Genomic DNA, 19,159 nt, shown 5'->3' on the forward strand with positions numbered 1-19,159 from the left:
ATCGATGATAATAATGAATTCATTAAGGCTAAGATTCCAATAATCCTTCATAAACTCGATTAACAATAATTGCCCCATGAATTGAAATGAAAATACGTTGTTCAAAACAATGAATCGGAATAAAATTTCCTTCTTCTCCCCCGACAAAGAAAATGGAAAGAAAGGACCATGATTTAGATCACCCATGAACACTAAAGACCCGTCCTTCTGCACTCCAATCATTCAATGAAACCCCATCACTGCCGAACTGTACACATCCCCCAGGAACCAATCTACTACATTGTTTGATTATGCACCAAAATCCCACAAATGTAACGTCGTGTCGAACCCAGAGGCCGCCACGTATCGGTCATTGGCAATGACAGCATTGGCAGCCCCAATCCTCTCTCTAAACCTGTACAGATACTGGCCATGCTCTATTTCCCAAACCCTTATCGCCCCACCGGAGCTCATCATAGCATAGCCCATGTTCATGCAGCCCACAGCCCCTCTCTGAGCCGCCCCTGTTACTGTGAACGTACAAACTTCTTCCATTGTGTCCACTCGTCGTACCACAGCCACACCATGTCCGTCCACCACTATGTATGTCTCATTGCTTACGTCCATCGATGTTACTATCCATACCACCCCATTTTCCTCCTCGTTTAATACTACTTCTTGATTTCTCAAGTCCAAAACCATGAGCTGTAGGCTAGTGCAGGCCACTGCCGATTCCCGACTCGACACCCGTACCCGGCCGACTTGCTCCATTGGCTCCGCTAACATGTGCCACCCCGTTACCGATTCTGGGTCGGTCAGCGACCCACCTACGAACACGAGTTCTTCACTGTTCCCATCCCATATGTGGAATGCACGGCCAGGTACACCAGCATACAGCCCAACCCACCACCGGTCACACCCAGCAAAGTCTACCAACACACCATCATTCATCACATTGCCTTCATGTACCCGGCGCGTGGGCGATATAGCAGCAGGGGTACGGTCAATAACTCCAATGTGAATGTCGCCGTCAATGCTCGCAAAGACGATACGAGCATCAGCAATCACAATGCCAGAGACGGCGCGTGAGAATTGCCCAAGACGGTCACGATGGTGGGGACGAAACGTAGTGACATGGACACGCGTGGCAAGGTCAAACAAACGAACAGTACCATCAGCAAATCCACAAGCCAAGTGGCGCAAGGAGATAGCGAGGCAACGACACATCAGACTATCAGGTTCATCCACATCAGACTGATCAAATTGAAGAACAGTATGGAGAGATCTATGAGTACGGAAATTGCAAGCTGTAGTGTGCCAATACACGTACTCATCTCGCCAAGTGTCGAGCAGACGGTCGGTCCGACCCCATATCTGAGTGGTCAAACGATGCCACAGCAGCTCAGACCGAGACACAGCACGCCAGGTGGAACAGACCTTGACAAAGCAAAAAGTAAGAGTTAGTGGGAAGTCAAAGAGCCACGCAAGCAGTCAATCATAGACAAGAAATGTCAAACAACAATGGAGAGATCTGTTGAAGGTAATAATAGAGTTTGAATGAGTTACTGCCGAAGAGAAGGAGGAGGTGAATTCAATTTCATCCACACAAATCTCAACCAACTCCGGGAATCCCCCTATAAAAGGACCTCCCTCCCCATCATTCAAATCACTCCTCCTCTCAATCTCACTTCAGTTTTCTGTTGTCACCAACAACTGGTATCAGAGCAATCTTGCAGCAGCAAAAAATGACAGCAGAAAAACAAGTTGAGAGCTACGTTCAGCCCGCCATCCCGAGGTTCGATGGTCACTATGATCATTGGGCGATGTTGATGGAAAATTTTCTCAGATCAAAGGAGTTCTTTGATATGGTGGAGACGGGTTATGAAGAGCCAAATGAAGGCGAGGTACTCTCAGCTGGTCAACAGCAACTGTTGGCAGCATCGAAGTTAAAGGACCTGAAGGTCAAGAACTATTTATTTCAGTCAATTGATAGGACTATCTTGGAAACAATGCTTCAGAAGAAGACATCCAAGGAAATTTGGGATTCTATGAGGAGGAAGTATCAAGGCTCAACGAAAGTAAAACGTGCTCAACTACAAGCCGTCAGAAGAGACTTTGAAATTCTCCAAATGCAAAAGGGAGAAACGGTGAATGATTATATTGGCAAGGTTATAAGTCTTGCAAGTAAAATGAGGATGCATGGTGGTTCAATCACGGAGGTTGCGGTCGTAGAAAAGATTTTGCGATCACTAACTCCAAAGTTCGATTACATTGTATGTTCTATCGAAGAAGCAAACAATGTCGAAGAGATGCAAATAGATGAACTCCAAAGCTCCCTGTTAGTACATGAGCAGAGGCTCAATCGTACAAGTGCAATAGAGGAGATGACAGCCTTAAAAATATCCACACCAGGTGAAGCTTCAAGCCCTAGAGGTAGAGGGCAAAGAAGAGGCAGAGGTCGTGGGAGAGGCAGTCGAGAAAGAAGTGGAGATGTTGGCAGGTCAGCAGACCTAGTCAGAAATGATTATGAAAACAAAGGCAAGAGACACTTTGACAAGTCTAAGGTGGAATGCTACAGATGTGGACGCCTTGGACATTACAAAAATGAATGCTATACCAGGCTCCAAAAGGAGAAAAGAGATCAATCCAATTTTGTGGAGAGAAGAGAAGAAGAAACATTATTAATGTCATTCCATGCTATGAAGGTTGCAGATCAAGGTGTATGGGTCGTAGACTCTGGATGCAGCAATCATATGACAGGTTGTAAGGAATTCTTCTCAACTCTAGATGAAAATTTTCATACTACGGTTTCTCTCGGAAACAATTCAACTCTCCAAGTGATGGGGAAAGGAACCGTAGATATCAAGACTAGAAATGGCTTTGTAGAGTCTATTTCTAATGTATTCTACATTCCTGATCTGAAGGCCAACTTACTTAGTATCGGTCAGTTACAAGAAAAGGGGTATGTGATCACATTCCAAAATGATGAATGTGAAATTTATGACTCCAAAAGAGGATCGATTGCTAAGATGAAGATGACCACCAACCGTCTATATCCGTTGACGTTAAATATCGTTGCCAAAAGTTTGATGGTGAAGAAAGAAGATACCACATGGCTTTGGCATTTTAGGTATGGTCATCTACACTTCAAAGGATTAAAGACGTTGTCCTCAAAGAAGATGGTAACTGGGTTGCCAGATATTACTCCACCAACGGAAATTTGCGAGAGCTGTGTAGTAGCAAAACATGAAAGAAACTCTTTTTCATCCGGAAAATCAAGAAGAGCTCAAGCAATTTTGGAGTTGATTCATTCGGACATATGTGGTCCCATCTCTCCAGCATCAAATGGTAACAAGAAATATTTCATGACCCTCATCGATGATTTTAGTCGAAAAACATGGACTTATTTCTTGCACGCCAAATTAGAAGCCTTTGATTGCTTCAAAAAATTTTGTGCTACTATGAAGACGGAAACTGGAAGAAGAATCAAGGCTTTAAGAACTGACAGAGGTGGAGAGTTCTGCTCGAACGAGTTTACTAAATTTTGTGAAGAGAAGGGCATACGGAGGCAGTTAACAACAGCATATACACCACAACAAAATGGTGTGGCCGAAAGGAAAAACAGGACCATTCTCAACATGGTTCGAAGTTTACTAAATAAAGGAGAAGTCCCGAAGGAATTCTGGCCAGAAGCTGTCGTGTGGTCCGTTCACATTCTCAACCGGAGTCCTACCTTTTCTGTTAGAGATATGACTCCACAAGAAGCATGGAGCGGAAGAAAACCTGCAGTAGACCACTTTAGAATCTTTGGGTGCATAGCATATGCACACGTTCCTGATGAGAAAAGGAAGAAACTTGAAGACAAGAGTTTGAAGTGTGTGTTCCTTGGAGTAAGCGAGACCTCTAAGGCGTACAAGCTCTACGATCCTTTGACAAAGAAGGTGGTGGTAAGTCGTGATGTAGTCTTTGACGAAACGAAGACTTGGACATGGGAAGAAAAGATCACTGTGAATCAGCAGATTCCTGTAGATCTTGAAGAAGAACAAATTGAAGCCCCGATTCAGCCTCACTTTGAGCATGGAGAGAGCTCATCACAAGCTCAACAAGAAGAACCAGTAGAAGAAGATCATGATCATAATCAAAGAAATCCAAGAACAAGAAAGAGACCAAATTGGATGATTGATTATGAGATGGACTATGAATCAAGTGATAGCGGTTATTTTGCATTCTTTATGGATAGTGATCCAATTGTCTATGAAGAAGCGGTAAAGGAGAAGAAATGGAAGGAAGCTATGGACAGTGAAATCAAATCCATAGAGAAGAACAAGACTTGGGAGCTCACCGATCTTCCTAGAGGACAGAAAACAATCGGAGTAAAATGGGTTTTCAAAACCAAGTTGAATGAAAACGGTGAGGTGGATAAGTACAAAGCGCGACTTGTTGCAAAAGGATACAAGCAAAAGTATGGAATTGATTATAAGGAGGTATTTGCACCAGTGGCACGTCAAGACACTATCAGGCTCATAATTTCTATTGCAGCACAGAAATCTTGGCCTATTTATCAACTTGATGTGAAATCGGCCTTCTTACATGGAGAGCTTCAAGAAGAGGTATATGTGGAGCAACCAGAAGGTTTTGTTAAAAAAGGCAAAGAGGAACAAGTATACAAGTTGAAGAAAGCTTTGTATGGTTTGAAGCAAGCTCCGAGGGCATGGTACAGTCGCATTGATTCTCATTTTGAAAAGATGGGATTCACTAAATGCCCGTATGAACATACGTTGTATGTGAAAACTAAAAAGGGAGGTAACATTATCATTATTTGCTTATACGTTGATGATTTAATATTTACTGGCAATAATGAAGAAATGTTTGAATTTTTTAAGAAGAGCATGATGAAGAAATTTGAAATGACAGATCTTGGCTTGATGAGATATTTTCTTGGAGTAGAAGTTACTCAAACTCCCGCAGGTAACTTTATCTGTCAGAAGAAGTATGCTCAAGAATTACTTGAAAGATTTAAATTGGATGAGCGCACAGTTGGAACTCCATCAGAATTGGGTTTAAAGTTGCACAAGAATATTGACGGGCGAGAGGTTGATAATAGGTACTTCAAACAAATTGTGGGAAGTTTGATGTACCTAACTTCAACAAGACCAGACATCATGTATGCGGTTAGTATGATAAGTCGTTACATGGAGCATCCAACGGAAAAACATCTCAATGCAGCAAGAAGGATACTTCGTTATGTGAGAGGAACCTTTGATTTGGGGGTATTCTACAAGAAAGGAGATGATCCGAAGATGGTTGGCTATACAGATAGCGACTATGCAGGTGATATAGACGATCGTAAAAGTACTTCAGGAAGTATTTTCATGATGAGTTCAGGAGCTATTTGCTGGTCTTCAAAGAAGCAACCTATTGTAACACTCTCAACTACAGAAGCAGAATTTGTGGCAGCAGCAGCATGCTCATGCCAAGCAATTTGGTTAAGAAAAATGCTTGAAATTCTTAATCAGAAGCAACCAGGTACGACGGTTATATATTGTGATAATATGTCAACTATTAAGTTGTCTAAAAATCCTGTGTTGCATGGAAGGAGCAAGCACATCGATGTTCGATTTCATTTCTTGCGTGATTTGTGTAAAGAAGGCATTATTGAACTCAACTTTTGCCGAAGTGATGAACAAATCGCAGACCTATTCACAAAGCCCTTGAAACAACCATTGTTCGAGAAGCTTAGAAGAAAGATGGGGATGTGCAGAATCCAAGATGTATATCAAGATGACGAAGTGAAGTCCTAAACTGATTTCCGCAGAATTCAGTTTAAGGGAGGGTGTTGAAGGTAATAATAGAGTTTGAATGAGTTACTGCCGAAGAGAAGGAGGAGGTGAATTCAATTTCATCCACACAAATCTCAACCAACTCCGGGAATCCCCCTATAAAAGGACCTCCCTCCCCATCATTCAAATCACTCCTCCTCTCAATCTCACTTCAGTTTTCTGTTGTCACCAACAAGATCAAAACAGAGAGAGGGAGTGACATTTTTCCATGCGCCTCCAAAACAGCCAAACACAACAAAAAGAACCGATCTTTTTATTTGTTCTTTGTCTGTTTGTCATTGTCAGTGAGTAACAGGGGAAGAACAAAAGAAGAGCCTAAAAAAACGTACCCATAATAGAAAAAAAAAAAAAAAAAAAACACAACTTTTTAGCTCCTGTCCTGTTCTGTTCTGTTTTGTGGTCCTCATAACATGTCTGTCTCTCTTATAAAATCATCCTCTCCTCTCCTTTCATGGGTTTGTTGTTTTTGTAAGGATATCAAAGAAAGAGGGCACGTTAAAAGCCACCATGGGAGATGAGATTCAAAAGCGTGCTTACCCTTTAAGTATTTCCATTTTCATTTCCAAGAAAGGTGTCGTTAAAAGCACAGAATCTTTCTTCTTTTCTCTCTCTCTCTCTCCTCTTGTTTTTCTTCTCTCACTCCACCTTTGACTCGCCTGTCTCTTCTATCCAATCCATTCCCTCTCAATTTATATATTCATTTCCCTCCTTGGATAACTGGGTCGTTGTCATGTTGTATCTAGGATTATTGGGAGGGAGTCAAACGTTTGCTAATTTAATGAATAATCATGGGTTTTGAGAACTTGAGGGCTTGTCATAAGAGTTTATACTCAAAGTGGACAATATCATACAATTGTAGAGAGTCGTGATTCTCAACATAGTATCAAACTCATACTCTTAACCTCATCATATCAATAGAATCCTCAACAAAGAAGTTAGATGTCTAAAAGGTGCAGTCAAAAGTGACTAAAGTGTCGAACGAATAGTGTACTTTGTTCGAGGACTCCAAAGAAAGAAGTCAAGATTAAAGTGAAGGACATAAAAGCTGCTGTTTCAAGTGAGAAAACATAGCTTAGGAACATTAATGTGATATTATAACATGGTCAGGCATGGTCTGATGTTAGGTAAGAAGAAGAAAAATGAATGTTAAAGCCATGCCATAGCTTCTCTCTCTCCTACTGAGTTTTAGTCACATGGGTAGGCAGTGTTTGGGTTATAAAGTGGGCATCAGAAAGTGGGTTCGAATAGATTTGGTGGAAAAAAGAGTGAAGTTTTTGAGTAAAAAAAAGTAGAAGAGAGGAGTTTATAACATAGGGCAGAAAAAGAGATCCATGCCAATAAAGGTTATATAAGGAAAATTCTACGCCAAAAGACCCCTTTTCCATTAGATATGCAGAAGGGCCCCAAAAATAGACAATTCTAAAGCACTATAATAAAGACACCAAACCAATATTTGCATCCAACAAAGAATAAACCCTATTCTTGAAAATGACTTTCAACAACATATATCCATTTCATACCCATCCCTTTCAAAACTAGATATCCCTTGAATAGATATTCAAATATCTACGTGGTGAATCAGTTAAACTATGATCAAATTGGTAAAATTCAAAAAATGTCATATACCCAAATAAAAAAAGATCGAAAATTTACAATGTAGGAGTATTTAGAAGACTTGTCCGATGTTCATCATCGAACCAAGAAGACAACTTTCTTGAGTTGGATTTAGTTAAAAGATACGGAGAGAAAACAAATCACTTGAGTTAAGTTCAAATTGGCAAAATTCAAAAAATTGTCACATACCCAAATAAAAAAGATGGAAACTTTACAAAGTAGGAGTTTTTAGAAGATGTTCATCATTGAACCAAAAAGACAACGTTCTTGTGTTGGGATTTAGTTAGAAGATGAAAAAAAGAAATACATTCGGTTAAGCTAAGTTCAAATTGGTAAAATTCAAAACATTGTCACATACCCAAATAAAACGATCGAAACTTTACAATGCGTGAGTATTTAGAAGATTTGTCCCATGTTCAGGTTTAGTTAAAAAACGGCGTAAAAAAGACATGATTAATCAGTTAAGCTAAGTTCAAATTGTCAAAATTCAAAAACTTGTCCCACCCCACGTAAAAAAGATCGAGATTTTACGAACGTGTGACTTGTTATTCAACCATATTACTAAGAACCCATCATGAGATTTCTAATGATCTTGCAAAATGATTGAAATCATTATTGTTCAATACAAGAAACTAAAAAGTAGTTGTTTTCAATGATGAACAAAATAGGAACGTGAGAAAGAGGGAGAGGAGGAGGAGGAGGAGGGTGTCACCTGAAAGACATTAGAAAGAGCAGCAGCAGCATGGATTCTTCCAAGAGAGCGAGAAGCATCAATGGCAACTTGAGTAGCAAGTGCTTCAATAAATGGCTCAGGCCAAACCTCATTGGTGGCACGACGGCGAGATGAAGAAGGACCATCAAAATCCCCACCGCCCCTCCGCCGTCGGCCGCCACCAGAAGAGGAGGAAGAAGGGGCGGAGGAAGACATGGAACAGCAAGAAAACAAAATTTAATAACAAGAAAATGAGCTTTAGTTTAGAAGAGAAGAGGAGAAGAGAGAAATGGGAAGAGGGAAGAAAAAAACAGGACAAAAAGGGTTTGGATAAAGACACCAAGTGAGGGTCCCAAGAAGGGTGTGATGGGGATTCTTGGATATATATATATATATATGAACACAAAGAACAATACCACCACCCGCCACCCGCCACCGCCACCACCTCCACCGCCACCAGAACGGTTGTTTTTGTTATTAATTGTGTGTGTTATGACGGCGGAGGTGGGGGAGAAGAAAGGAGGGACTGTTGTGTTATGGAAATTACCATAGTTTTTTCAGGTGCTTTTGTATGCGGATTTTGCTCTCAGTTATTGCTTTCAATATATATAATTTGTCAGTTTAAATTACTTTTTGGGGGAAAGGATTAGATTACCAAGGAACCCATTAAACTTCAATTAAATATATACATAACAGAGTGATGAAGAAGAAGAAGAAGAAGAAGAAGGGTGTTCCTCGATTAGGGTTTTTTTTTTTTTTTTTTTTTTTTTTCTTGCTTTTTAAGAGAGATGAAATAACAGAGAAGTTAATATGGGTGAGTGAGAAATTAATTGAAGATGTCATACAAGAACAAGACTCAGATCTTGAATTCCTGTTTCTTTTTTTGTTTTTTTAATTGTCTAATGTTTTCTACTATTTTAGAGAATTTTTGTAATGATAAATATTGAAATAGGAGGCGAGGGGGGCGGGGATGAGGTCTCTGTACGGTTGATATCTCTAATGATAAGAGTTGGAAGGGTTTTTTTTGTCACGTGGACATCTGTAATGATGAGAGCTAGAAGGTTTTCCCACATTGTGGACGTAAGAGTTAGAAGGCTTCTCCGTCCCTGTTCCGTGGACATCTCTAATGTTAAGAGTTAGAAGGCTTTCTCGTCCCTATTTTGTGGACATCTCTAATGTTAAGAGCTAGAAGGCTTCACCATTCCTGTTCCATGGACGTCTCTAATGTTAAGAGCTAGAAAGATTCTCTACCCCTGTTCCATGGACATCTCTAATGTTAAGAGTTAAAAGGCTTCCCTGTTCTTGTTCCATGGACATCTCTAATGTTAAGAGCTAGAAGACTTCCCTGTTCCTGTTCCATGGACATCTCTAATGTTAAGAGCTAGAAGGCTTCCCTGTTCATGTTCCATAGACATCTCTAATGTTAAGAGCTAGAAGGCTTCTCGTCCCTGATCCGTGGACATCTCTAATGATAAGAGCTAGAAAGTTTTCTCGTCCCATAATAAGAGTTAGAAGGCTTCTCAATCCCTATCCTGTGGCATCTCTACATTAATTTTTCATTTTAGTTTCTACCTCTTTTTAATAGGAAAGAACTCGATTATAATTTTTTATATTTATATTATGGGGTCCCATCATTTGAATTTTGCATGCAATTTCAAACCAAAAGAAAATATTACGGGAGAAATTATAATATTATCCAAAATTATTAAAGGTGTTTAAAAAATTCTATCATCCAAAAGATTTGATCCGACCAATTCAATTCAATTCAATTTTGTGTTAAGCTAATTCATGGATTCTCCTAAAATTAAACTGAGATGAATCGAACCAACCCGGTTCAATTAACCCACGAACAACTTTAAAAGCTATAAGTTAGAATATCTTACAAAAACCATGACTTTAAACAAGGCAACGATTTGGCATGAAAATTGGAGTCCAAACATTACCCCTTAGATTCAAATATATAAAACAAGTTTGAGAAATTTACGTAATTCGCTCTTTAGCTATAGAATCGAATGAGTTTTTATTGTACAATTTTGATTAATAACATATATTTTAATAAGCTGAATTATGTTGGAATAGAGTCGAGTAACAATATTTAAAATTTTAAGAATAGAAATAAAAATAATAATAATAAATAAAAATAAGAAAAAGAAAAGAAAAGGGGTGGGAAATAGGGTTTTAGAGTGAGAGGTCAAAATCAGTCCTTTAAAATGCAGCTAAGCTAAGGCTAATAGGACTAAGTTCAGTCCCCATGGGCTGCCTGCCTGCCTGCCTACTGCGCCCCTACCCTCTACTGCTCGGTCAACTCTCTTACCAATTAGCCCACACCTGCCTCATTACATTAATTAATTATTTCTTTATTTTTATTATTATTATTTTATTATTATTATTATTATTATTATTATTATTATTATTATTTGGATTCTCAGTATCTTAATCAGTTTTTTGCAATACCCCCTGTCAAGTCAATTTACATTTACTCTTCCTATTACTTTTTTATTACTCGCCCCCAAAATAAATTTATTATGTAAGAAAAAAAAACCTAATAAATATTAATTAAATTCTCCTAACCTTTAATTGCATTATTAAACCACACTAGATTAAAAAATTTCGTGGGTAAACTTCTCTCTAATAGACGCGTTTTAAAACTTGAGAGGAAGTCCTTGGATGAAAAGCATGGTAAAATTGGTATCATAGCTAGACATTGGGCGGTGTGCCAACGAGGATGTTGGGTCCTCAAGGGGGGTGGATTGTGAGATCTCACATTAGTTGGAGAGGAAAATGAAGCATTCCTTATAAGGGTGTGGAACCTCTCCTAGTAGACGCACTTTAAAACCGTGAGATTGTAATGGACTAAAATGGACAATATCTACTAACAGTGGGCTTGAGCTGTTACTAATAGCATTAGAGCCTAACATTAAGCAGTGTGCCAACTAGGACGTTAGGACCCAAAGGGGTGTATGGTAAGATCTCATATTGGTTGGAGAGAAGAACAAAACATCAAGCCCCCTTAGTATGAAAACCTTTCTCTAATCGACACGTTTTAAAAACTTGAAGAGAAAAAAAATATATATATATATATATATATATATATATGTTAGCGATGGACTTGAACCATTACAAGTAACCTCCACAATAATATAATATAATGTAATTTACTTATATATACACGATTCTAATAGAATTTAAGATAGTCAAATTTAATATATATATTTTTTTGGTAGAAAAAAGAAAAAAACAAAAAGAATTTGTAATGATAGCTTTAGAATTGTTATAGCAATGATCATAGTAGGCTCTTATTTATGAATAGTAATAGTTGAATGAGACAAATTTAGAGTCCTAATGTAATAATATACATTATCATATAATATAAAGTTTTATGTCATATATTCTTATAAAAAAAAAAAATTTTAATTTGAAAATAAAAGAAATTTAAAAAAAAAAAAAAAAAAAAAAATTAAATACGGGAGAGTGGAGTGAAAGCAGGCGCGTGAGAAAGAGAAGAAAGAAGGGTGGGGCCGGGAAATGACAGCCGTCCTTTTTGACTAAAGCGCATGACATGCTCATGTCTAATCAACGATTTTGTATGGATAAAAAGAATTTTATTTTATTTTTATTATTATTATTATTATTTTATTTGTTGTTGAAAGTACAAAAGTTGAAGAGTTGGTGGTCAGAGGCTATTTTCCTCTCTCAACCCTCCCCTATACCTTCTCTCTTTATAAACCCAATTAATATTCTTTTTATAAATTATGTATATTTGTTCTAATTTTTTTTATTTTTATCTTAATTTAATTATAAAAAAGAATTCTAAATATTTCTTTTAATGTTTGATTTGACTTCGAGTATGAATTTGTTGTTGTTTTCTCTTGTTAAATTCAGTAATTAATTTGAACTAGTCATAATATTAATTACTTTCCACGGATTTAAATACCTTTTAATTTAAAAAAATGTGATAAAAAATATCATTATATCTTTTTTTTTTTTTTTTTAATGATTAAGATGCGATTCTCTTACGGCAAGATAAAATAAAACATCCGTACCTTGGAGTTTGGGCCTTGATTGGAGGCCCATTAGCATAGGATCCAGCCCAAATTTATGTTTACTTTGTAGAGCCCATGGATGGCCCAAGTATTTGAAACCCCTGAAATAAAAATTTTATAATTTTATAATCTATTAGACACAAATTGTGTTGAATCCTAGTTCAATTCTGTAATCATCACCCGACTAAGAATGATTTAGTTAATTTTTAAAGATAAAAACAAGTACCTATCACAGAGTAACACTTTGGTCGTGAGAGAGATTTCCATACCCTTATAAAGAATGTCGTTCGCCTCTTCAACCGATGTAGAATTTCACGGTCAAAATTGATACAATCTGTCTAGTTTGGAAAAAAACTTTGAAGCATAGTTCACCGTTTAACTTGTTTGTATTGACCTAGTAACACAGCAGAATTTTGTGGTTAAAATCTAGTAGGGTTTTGAAACTTATGAGCAAAAGGATCCAGAATCTACAGTACTTATAGTCATAAATATATTCAAAATGAAAAGCGTATAAAAACAAATATCAACATACAAAACTAAATCACGTGCACATAATATTTGACATGAAAACTCATTTCAAAGCATTTCTGGGACCATGGAGTGTAAAACAAAGATATGAAACGAATGTATTATTCACCATATTTTCTATTTCAATGTAATCAGACCCAGAGTTAACAAAATCCTGTGCAAAGCAGCAAGAGGCAGTACAAATTCCATTAAAGAAGTTGTAGTTCTGAATCTATGAAACCCCAAAAAAGAGAGAGAAGATTTACAGCAAAATGGGGTTGAAATGTTGAGCTGCAAGAGAGGAAAAATTACAAGATGATGATGACAAGAACTCTACAACAACAAAGAGCAGTCTTTTTTACACAGGGAAGAAGGATAAGCAAGCGAGAATAGGGAAAACGTATGAATTTGTGTTGGTTATTGGCCTTTAGGGGTTTCTTGTTGTATTGTTGTAATTATTAAGTTCTTCACAGCAAGACTTGGGAACAGTGCCTTCTACAGATGTGTCCAATAGACAAGTCCAACATGAAACAAAACAAGGCCTTCAGAAACCCTAAAAGAATATAATATGGAGAGGGGGGGGTGCTTTGAGAATCATCCACTTCCTAAAGGGTGTTTTTATAAATCTAAATGTCAAATACAGCTCCCTTATATAATGATGTTTTATTCTATGCTTTCTGTCTCAAAGGACTTAGGGTTACCTTTTTGTGCCAACCCCCCATCAGACAATCAAATGGACACTGCCCTGTTCATGTTATTTCTTTATTATTTTTCTGAGGAAACCTATGATGCTTGTTTCCCTCTGACTTTTCTTCCTGCTCACAAACATCCTTCTAATTTTCAAATATTTTTTAATGCATTTATCGTCTTCTGCTTCACCTTTTCCCCCTAAATGCATAAAGTTCTGTCTATTTTGTTTTTAGTTTTCCAGCATCCATTTCCCGAGTATGATGAGTATATATCACTGTTTAAAATGATACCCATTTGAAAATACTGTACGCTTTGTAATAGAAATGACCCATCTAACAGGATTCACAAGTTTAGTGCTAACCTATAGATATCTCACAAGCGAAAACAAATGCATAACATACCTCTATGATCATTGTCAACACGTTTTTCATAGTCTAAAAGTTCCACCCCTGCCCCCCGGGTGTGTGTCTCTGGCCTGCCTATCCCTGTGTGTGAAAAGTTGAAAATCATTAAATCTCTCTCTTCTAGAGAGGAACAGAGAATGATACGACTAAGGAACGAAAGTGAGCACAGCCTTAAGTCTAACATGCCATCTACTTAAAATCTGCATCAATAAAACAGTGACTCTCTTCTAGAGGGATGTGAGATTATGGATTACGATGGATAAGCCTTCCCTAAATCATGGGGAAGAAAAATGGATGATTAAACTAATTGAAGTGATTTAGAGAGACTTCTGTGACAATTAAGGATCATATAGTTAATAACATGTCACAAAGTTAAATTTAACACACAAATATATTACTTAATGATAGACTTTTTCTCAAACTACATAGATTGAAATTTCATGAACTTTTTAAAATTGAAGTGACTTAATACATGAAAACTAAAATGGAAAATTAGCTCTCAAATTGTTAAGAGAAATGCACTCTTTAACTACAACTTGGAGACATGATAAAAAATTTCAACAAATATTTCCTGTTTCATTTGCAATTATTTTCAAGAACACCTTTTCAGATATCTTTTTAATTTATTATAATTGCAAGACTAATTACAATCATAATCAAGATGCATTGCACATATTATCTGTCATGACATCATTAAGATTTTAAAATCCATAATTTGATATGGCACCATATAGAAATTGGTGGTTCAGGAACAGATCCAATGAACAATGTATAGACATGGTCCACACTCCACACACTGAAGTTAAGAAAAGATAGGCATAAGAACAGACTTTAAGACAGTAACATATCCATGCACAGGTGATTCCAATTTCAAGGGCTACTCCTCCTTTGAAGACTGGTACCCGAATCACAACGGACACATGCCCAAAGTCTTGGAATATGCACACACTAAATTCAACTGCAGCTTGAGCTTCTGCTAAGCTAAGCAACAAGATAGTTCTTTCTTTAATTTTTTTTTGAAAAATGAAACCAATGAAAGAGAAAGTTGAACAGCATTGCATTCATTTGCATTGGTTTTGAGTTTGTTTTTTTTTTTTTTTTTTTTTTTTTTTGGTTTGGATCTTCTTCCTTGGCCCCATCTCCTCCCTCCTCGATACCCCCTCTCTCAATCCTTCTCACAGACATTTTCACAAACACGCGGAGTTCGAGACGCACAGCAAGACAAATCCTATCTTAGACTTTTTCTCCTTGTTAATGAATTTCCACCAGATGGAGTTCTCTCTCTCTCCCTCTTTCTATCTCTCAATCTAGGGTCAATTCCATATATATCAAACAGGCAGAGGGTTTCAAGTTTCACCTACCAAATTCCTGATTATTCTAGGGCTAAAACGTAACAATGCAGAAGAATCACATACCAGAGCCGAACGAGAAGAGGCGGAAGTTCTTAATCAACGACAATCTCGACATTCTTATCGAAATCCTCAAGCGGCTGGACGGACCATCGCTCGGCGTCGCGACCTGCGTCTGTCGGCTCTGGTGCACCATCGCTCGAAGCGAATCGGTGTGGGAACAGGTCTGCTTCCGGCATGTAACATCGCCGCTTCCGGCGTCTGTGAAATCGGTGGTGGTCGCCTTGGGAGGGTACAAGCGGCTGTACATGGTGAGCATACGGCCGGTGCTGAGTCGACTCGGCTACTCAGACCTAATGAGGCGAGTTTGGACTCAGAACGAAGTTCAACTTTCACTGTCTCTGTTCTGCGTGGATTACTACGAGCGGCTCACCGGAAATGGAAGACTCGGCGGCGGCGGCGGCGGCGGCGATGCGTCCGCATTGTCACTCATGTTCCTCTGCAACACCGTCAACGTCTGATTGATTTCAATGACTTTTTCCGACACTTTCGCCGGCGTCAGAACGGTAGACCAATCCATATAAGAAACCAAGCTGGCTCCGGTGATCTTTTGTCAGAAGGATTAAGAATAGCTTTAGCCTGGTATGATTATGATTACTTTTCCAATTATACATCGATTTTATTAAATAAAAAAACACAGACCCATTATTTTCTATATTTTCATAATTATGTGTTTCTTTTATTTTTTTTATTTATTATTACGTCTTGTAACAAATAATTTATATATATATATATATGTAATATTAGAGTCCTATTTACACTTTATTTTAGTCTTTATAATTTAAATGTTAAATCATTTTGTGTCCTCTAATAAAAGTTAAAAATATTATTCTAAAATGGGGTGGAAATAAAAGGAAACTTTTAAAAAATGAATGTGTTCGTGTTGGTTTTGCGTGTGGGCTAGAAAAAGTGATTACGACAAGACACGGGATTGAAGAGGGTGGTCCTTTCGTATTATCATCAACTTTACAATTTGATCCTAATCGAAATGCATACATGGGATGGTGAAAAAAAGATATATTTTACATCTCTTTAAGGTTTCGTGACTTCATTGGACCTTAGGCAAGGTTTCTCTTTGCCTACCAGATATCACTTTGCGGAATCCAAAAGTTTGTTCGACCACACATGTCGCTCATCTCATCGAGACATCCCAAACATCTATCCATCTAGGTTCACCATATCGAATAACAGGTGTATATGTTCTTTAAAACCTCATTTAAAAGGAAATAACCTGAGACACTTCTTGAAAAACCCATTTAAAAGGAAGTAACCTGAGGCACTAGGTTCAACACGCTTGCCCTCACTGTGACACGCATGTGCCATAAGTTGGCATAACAAATGGTTTACAACAAAACCTAAAGGTTGATCGTTGATCCTCCATAAGATAGGCCTCCTCCATAAGATAACAAATGGTTTATAACAAATGCTTTATATGCTTCATTCACCTCTCCAATCGTTTGTAACAGCCCAAGTCTACTTGACTCATTTTAACTAGTATGCATCTATTATGGAGAGAGTTTAAGCCTACTTTGACTACCGTCAAGTACCATCTAGAATCTGATCGGATATCTACTGGTAGTATACTTCAGCTATTGCAAATGATACAAGAGTCACACGGTTATTGCAAACTAAGTCATTTATTTGAGTTGCAGACGTTATGTCTTTCATGTACACCATTTCCCTGAACTAAATAGAAAAAAAGTAGATCAAAACACACTATCCTAGGAAATGGCAAAGTTTTCTTAGAAAAACAAAACAAATCCATCTCTACTCCTCATACTTTCTTAGTCAGAATAATCCACTTTTCTTCTACCTATTAGAAACCAAAAACAAACACATAAAATCTGTCGTAAACTAAACCGATTGTGGGGGGGAAAATGTAGTAGTCTTGTATCTTCTTCTTATTCTATCAACATCTTCATCTATAAACTCGGTTCGAATTCACCTCCTTGTCGGAGCTGCAAACGGGCCCTCCGGTAGATCAACCTCTTGTGTTGTGCTGCAAAACCACAGTGTCATCACATTGCTTAGCAAACAGCAATGTAAACCACAAATCACATAGCCTTTTTAACAAACCTATCATCATCAGCTTGGTCAGTCAATGAAGGTAGTTGTTCATGCTGCTGCTGATCAGTGGATAACAGGTCCCCCAGTTCTGGCCCTTCTGCATTGCCTAAACACAATGCTATAAGAAAAACAGTCCACAACCAAACCCAAACAGATCATAGTCTCGTATGATATATCGATTTAGTTTTTGAAAATTAAGCTTCGAGACCTGATGAATGTGTCCATTCGTTTGTTGAATCCACCAATGACAAAAGAAGCTCAGAGCGTTGTCGCTGTAGCTCATTTTCATCAATCAGAATCCTTGTCAGTGAATCATTAGTGGCTCTTGGCACTGCAAGTAATTTGAGCATATGGTTTAAACATGCAAGAAAAGGGATTCCCAAACAACCAAATGACACTGTTTTTCCTTACTAGAATTTGCTTCTTCCATGTTTCCTTCACTGTTGTTTTCAGCATTATTTCTGTACAAACAACAAAACATGTTTTAGGTTCAAATTTTCACAAAATAACCAGCCTTCCATTCTCAAAATGCTGTTAAAATTACCTCTGTATAAGCCTAGACTTCTCCTTGTAAGGCTTAACAAGAACTTGAGCACCACAGACAAAATGAGTAGTTCTGACTGAGAGAACATGTCTGGCTGTCTCAGCATAAACGAATGTTACAAATCCATACATCCTGGTCTGTTGGTATGGTATCTTAACTTCTTGAACAGGTCCATATTTGCTTAAAGAACAGCATAAATTCAGTAAATAAACATACCCAAGATCAACAAGATTAATATAAAATTCACATTCTTACTCGAAGTAGTTTGAAACATCCTGTTCTGTGAAAGTACTAGCAGCTGGGAATGTAATGTAAATCTGTCGAGCAATGTTTTCAGAGGAATCTATGTGCTTTCCAATATCCTCGACCAAGATTAACGAATGTTGCCCATGTGGCCTAAAAGAAACCCTAAATTTAGAGATGAAACAAACAAAGAAGCCATGAAATTACAAACAAGAAACGGAGAATTAACCTGTCAAGAACACAAATGGAGTTCAAACTAGAGAGAAGTCTGGTGAGGCTAAAACAAGCCCTCCCAAATCCACGGCCTTCAGTAAGATACCCGTCGGCTTGAAGATTCTTGCCGTAGAAATCATAATAAACCATCGGCAAAGACGCGATTGAAATCGGACTCCCTCGACGGGATTTCAGAAGCCCAACGATTTCCATTTCCAGGTTTTCAAGCGCCTTACCACGAAGGATAACTCGCTGCTCGTGATTCGCATTCGCCGCCTTAACTTGCCCGTGGAAATACCTGCATTTACTCCCGTGCTTACAATATCCTTTGCGGAAATAGTGACAAATCTTAAACGGAAACCCCCGCAGCCCAACCGGATTCACCGATTCGAATTGATCCTCCAGGGAAAGAAACCGCATAGGGTTTTGAATGTCCAAATCGGAGTAGGACTCGGAGGGGAATAATCGAGAGGAAGGGTCGCGGCGGTACACGGATAAGGGAAAATAGGGGTCGGAAATCGAAACAGGGGATAGCGCAGAGGACACCATTTCAGTGATTCCTAGGTCGGATTTGGCGTCTTCGATGAAAGATTGAAGAACAGTATCAGGACAGAAGGCCAATCGGATCATATCGCGATCGTCGGTGTTTAGAATAATGTACTCGATGATCGTGGTCGCACATTCCGCATCCATTTCGCAGATTCTTTGAAACAATAAATTTGTTGGCTCTGGTAATTCCATTTTGCTCCGTAAATCCTAAACGGAAGAACAAGAAACAATCAAGAACAAACAGGAAATTGAGGATTCAAGAAACAAGCGATCTGTTACTTGATGATCTTGTTTCTGTGTTAAGTTTATATGAATCTGTTCTTCACACTGAGAACGACGCCATTC

At 38.1% G+C, this 19,159-nt stretch overlaps 2 protein-coding genes and 1 pseudogene across 3 annotated transcripts; 1 reads left to right on the forward strand and 2 right to left on the reverse strand.

Annotated features, from left to right (window-relative positions):
- Positions 1-3: 3 nt before the first annotated feature.
- LOC111776941 (transcriptional regulator STERILE APETALA) lies at positions 4-8,542 on the reverse strand. The gene is made up of 2 exons (XM_023656361.2): positions 8,146-8,542; positions 4-1,416 (listed from the first exon to the last, which is right to left on the reverse strand). The coding sequence occupies exons 1-2, from the start codon at positions 8,359-8,361 to the stop codon at positions 289-291; spliced, it is 1,344 nt and encodes a 447-aa protein (XP_023512129.2). The 5' UTR covers positions 8,362-8,542; the 3' UTR covers positions 4-288.
- A 6,343-nt stretch (positions 8,543-14,885) lies between these two features.
- On the forward strand, positions 14,886-15,851 carry LOC111776942 (F-box protein SNE pseudogene; annotated as a pseudogene).
- A 965-nt stretch (positions 15,852-16,816) lies between these two features.
- Positions 16,817-19,159, reverse strand: LOC111776943 (zinc finger CCCH domain-containing protein 18). Of its 2 annotated transcripts, none has more exons than XM_023656364.2 (7): positions 18,282-19,159; positions 18,065-18,205; positions 17,810-17,989; positions 17,677-17,726; positions 17,474-17,596; positions 17,275-17,362; positions 16,817-17,197 (listed from the first exon to the last, which is right to left on the reverse strand). In XM_023656364.2, exons 1-7 carry the CDS (start codon positions 19,004-19,006, stop codon positions 17,140-17,142), a joined length of 1,365 nt encoding a protein of 454 aa, XP_023512132.2. In that variant the 5' UTR covers positions 19,007-19,159; the 3' UTR covers positions 16,817-17,139. The 2 variants fall into 2 exon arrangements, with proteins under 2 accessions (XP_023512132.2, XP_023512131.2); XM_023656363.2 differs by having other exon boundaries at positions 17,275-17,371; positions 18,282-19,158.

Source organism: Cucurbita pepo, chromosome 16, assembly GCF_057944985.1.
Source record: "Cucurbita pepo subsp. pepo isolate OVF chromosome 16, ASM5794498v1, whole genome shotgun sequence".
Lineage (NCBI taxonomy): Eukaryota > Viridiplantae > Streptophyta > Magnoliopsida > Cucurbitales > Cucurbitaceae > Cucurbita > Cucurbita pepo.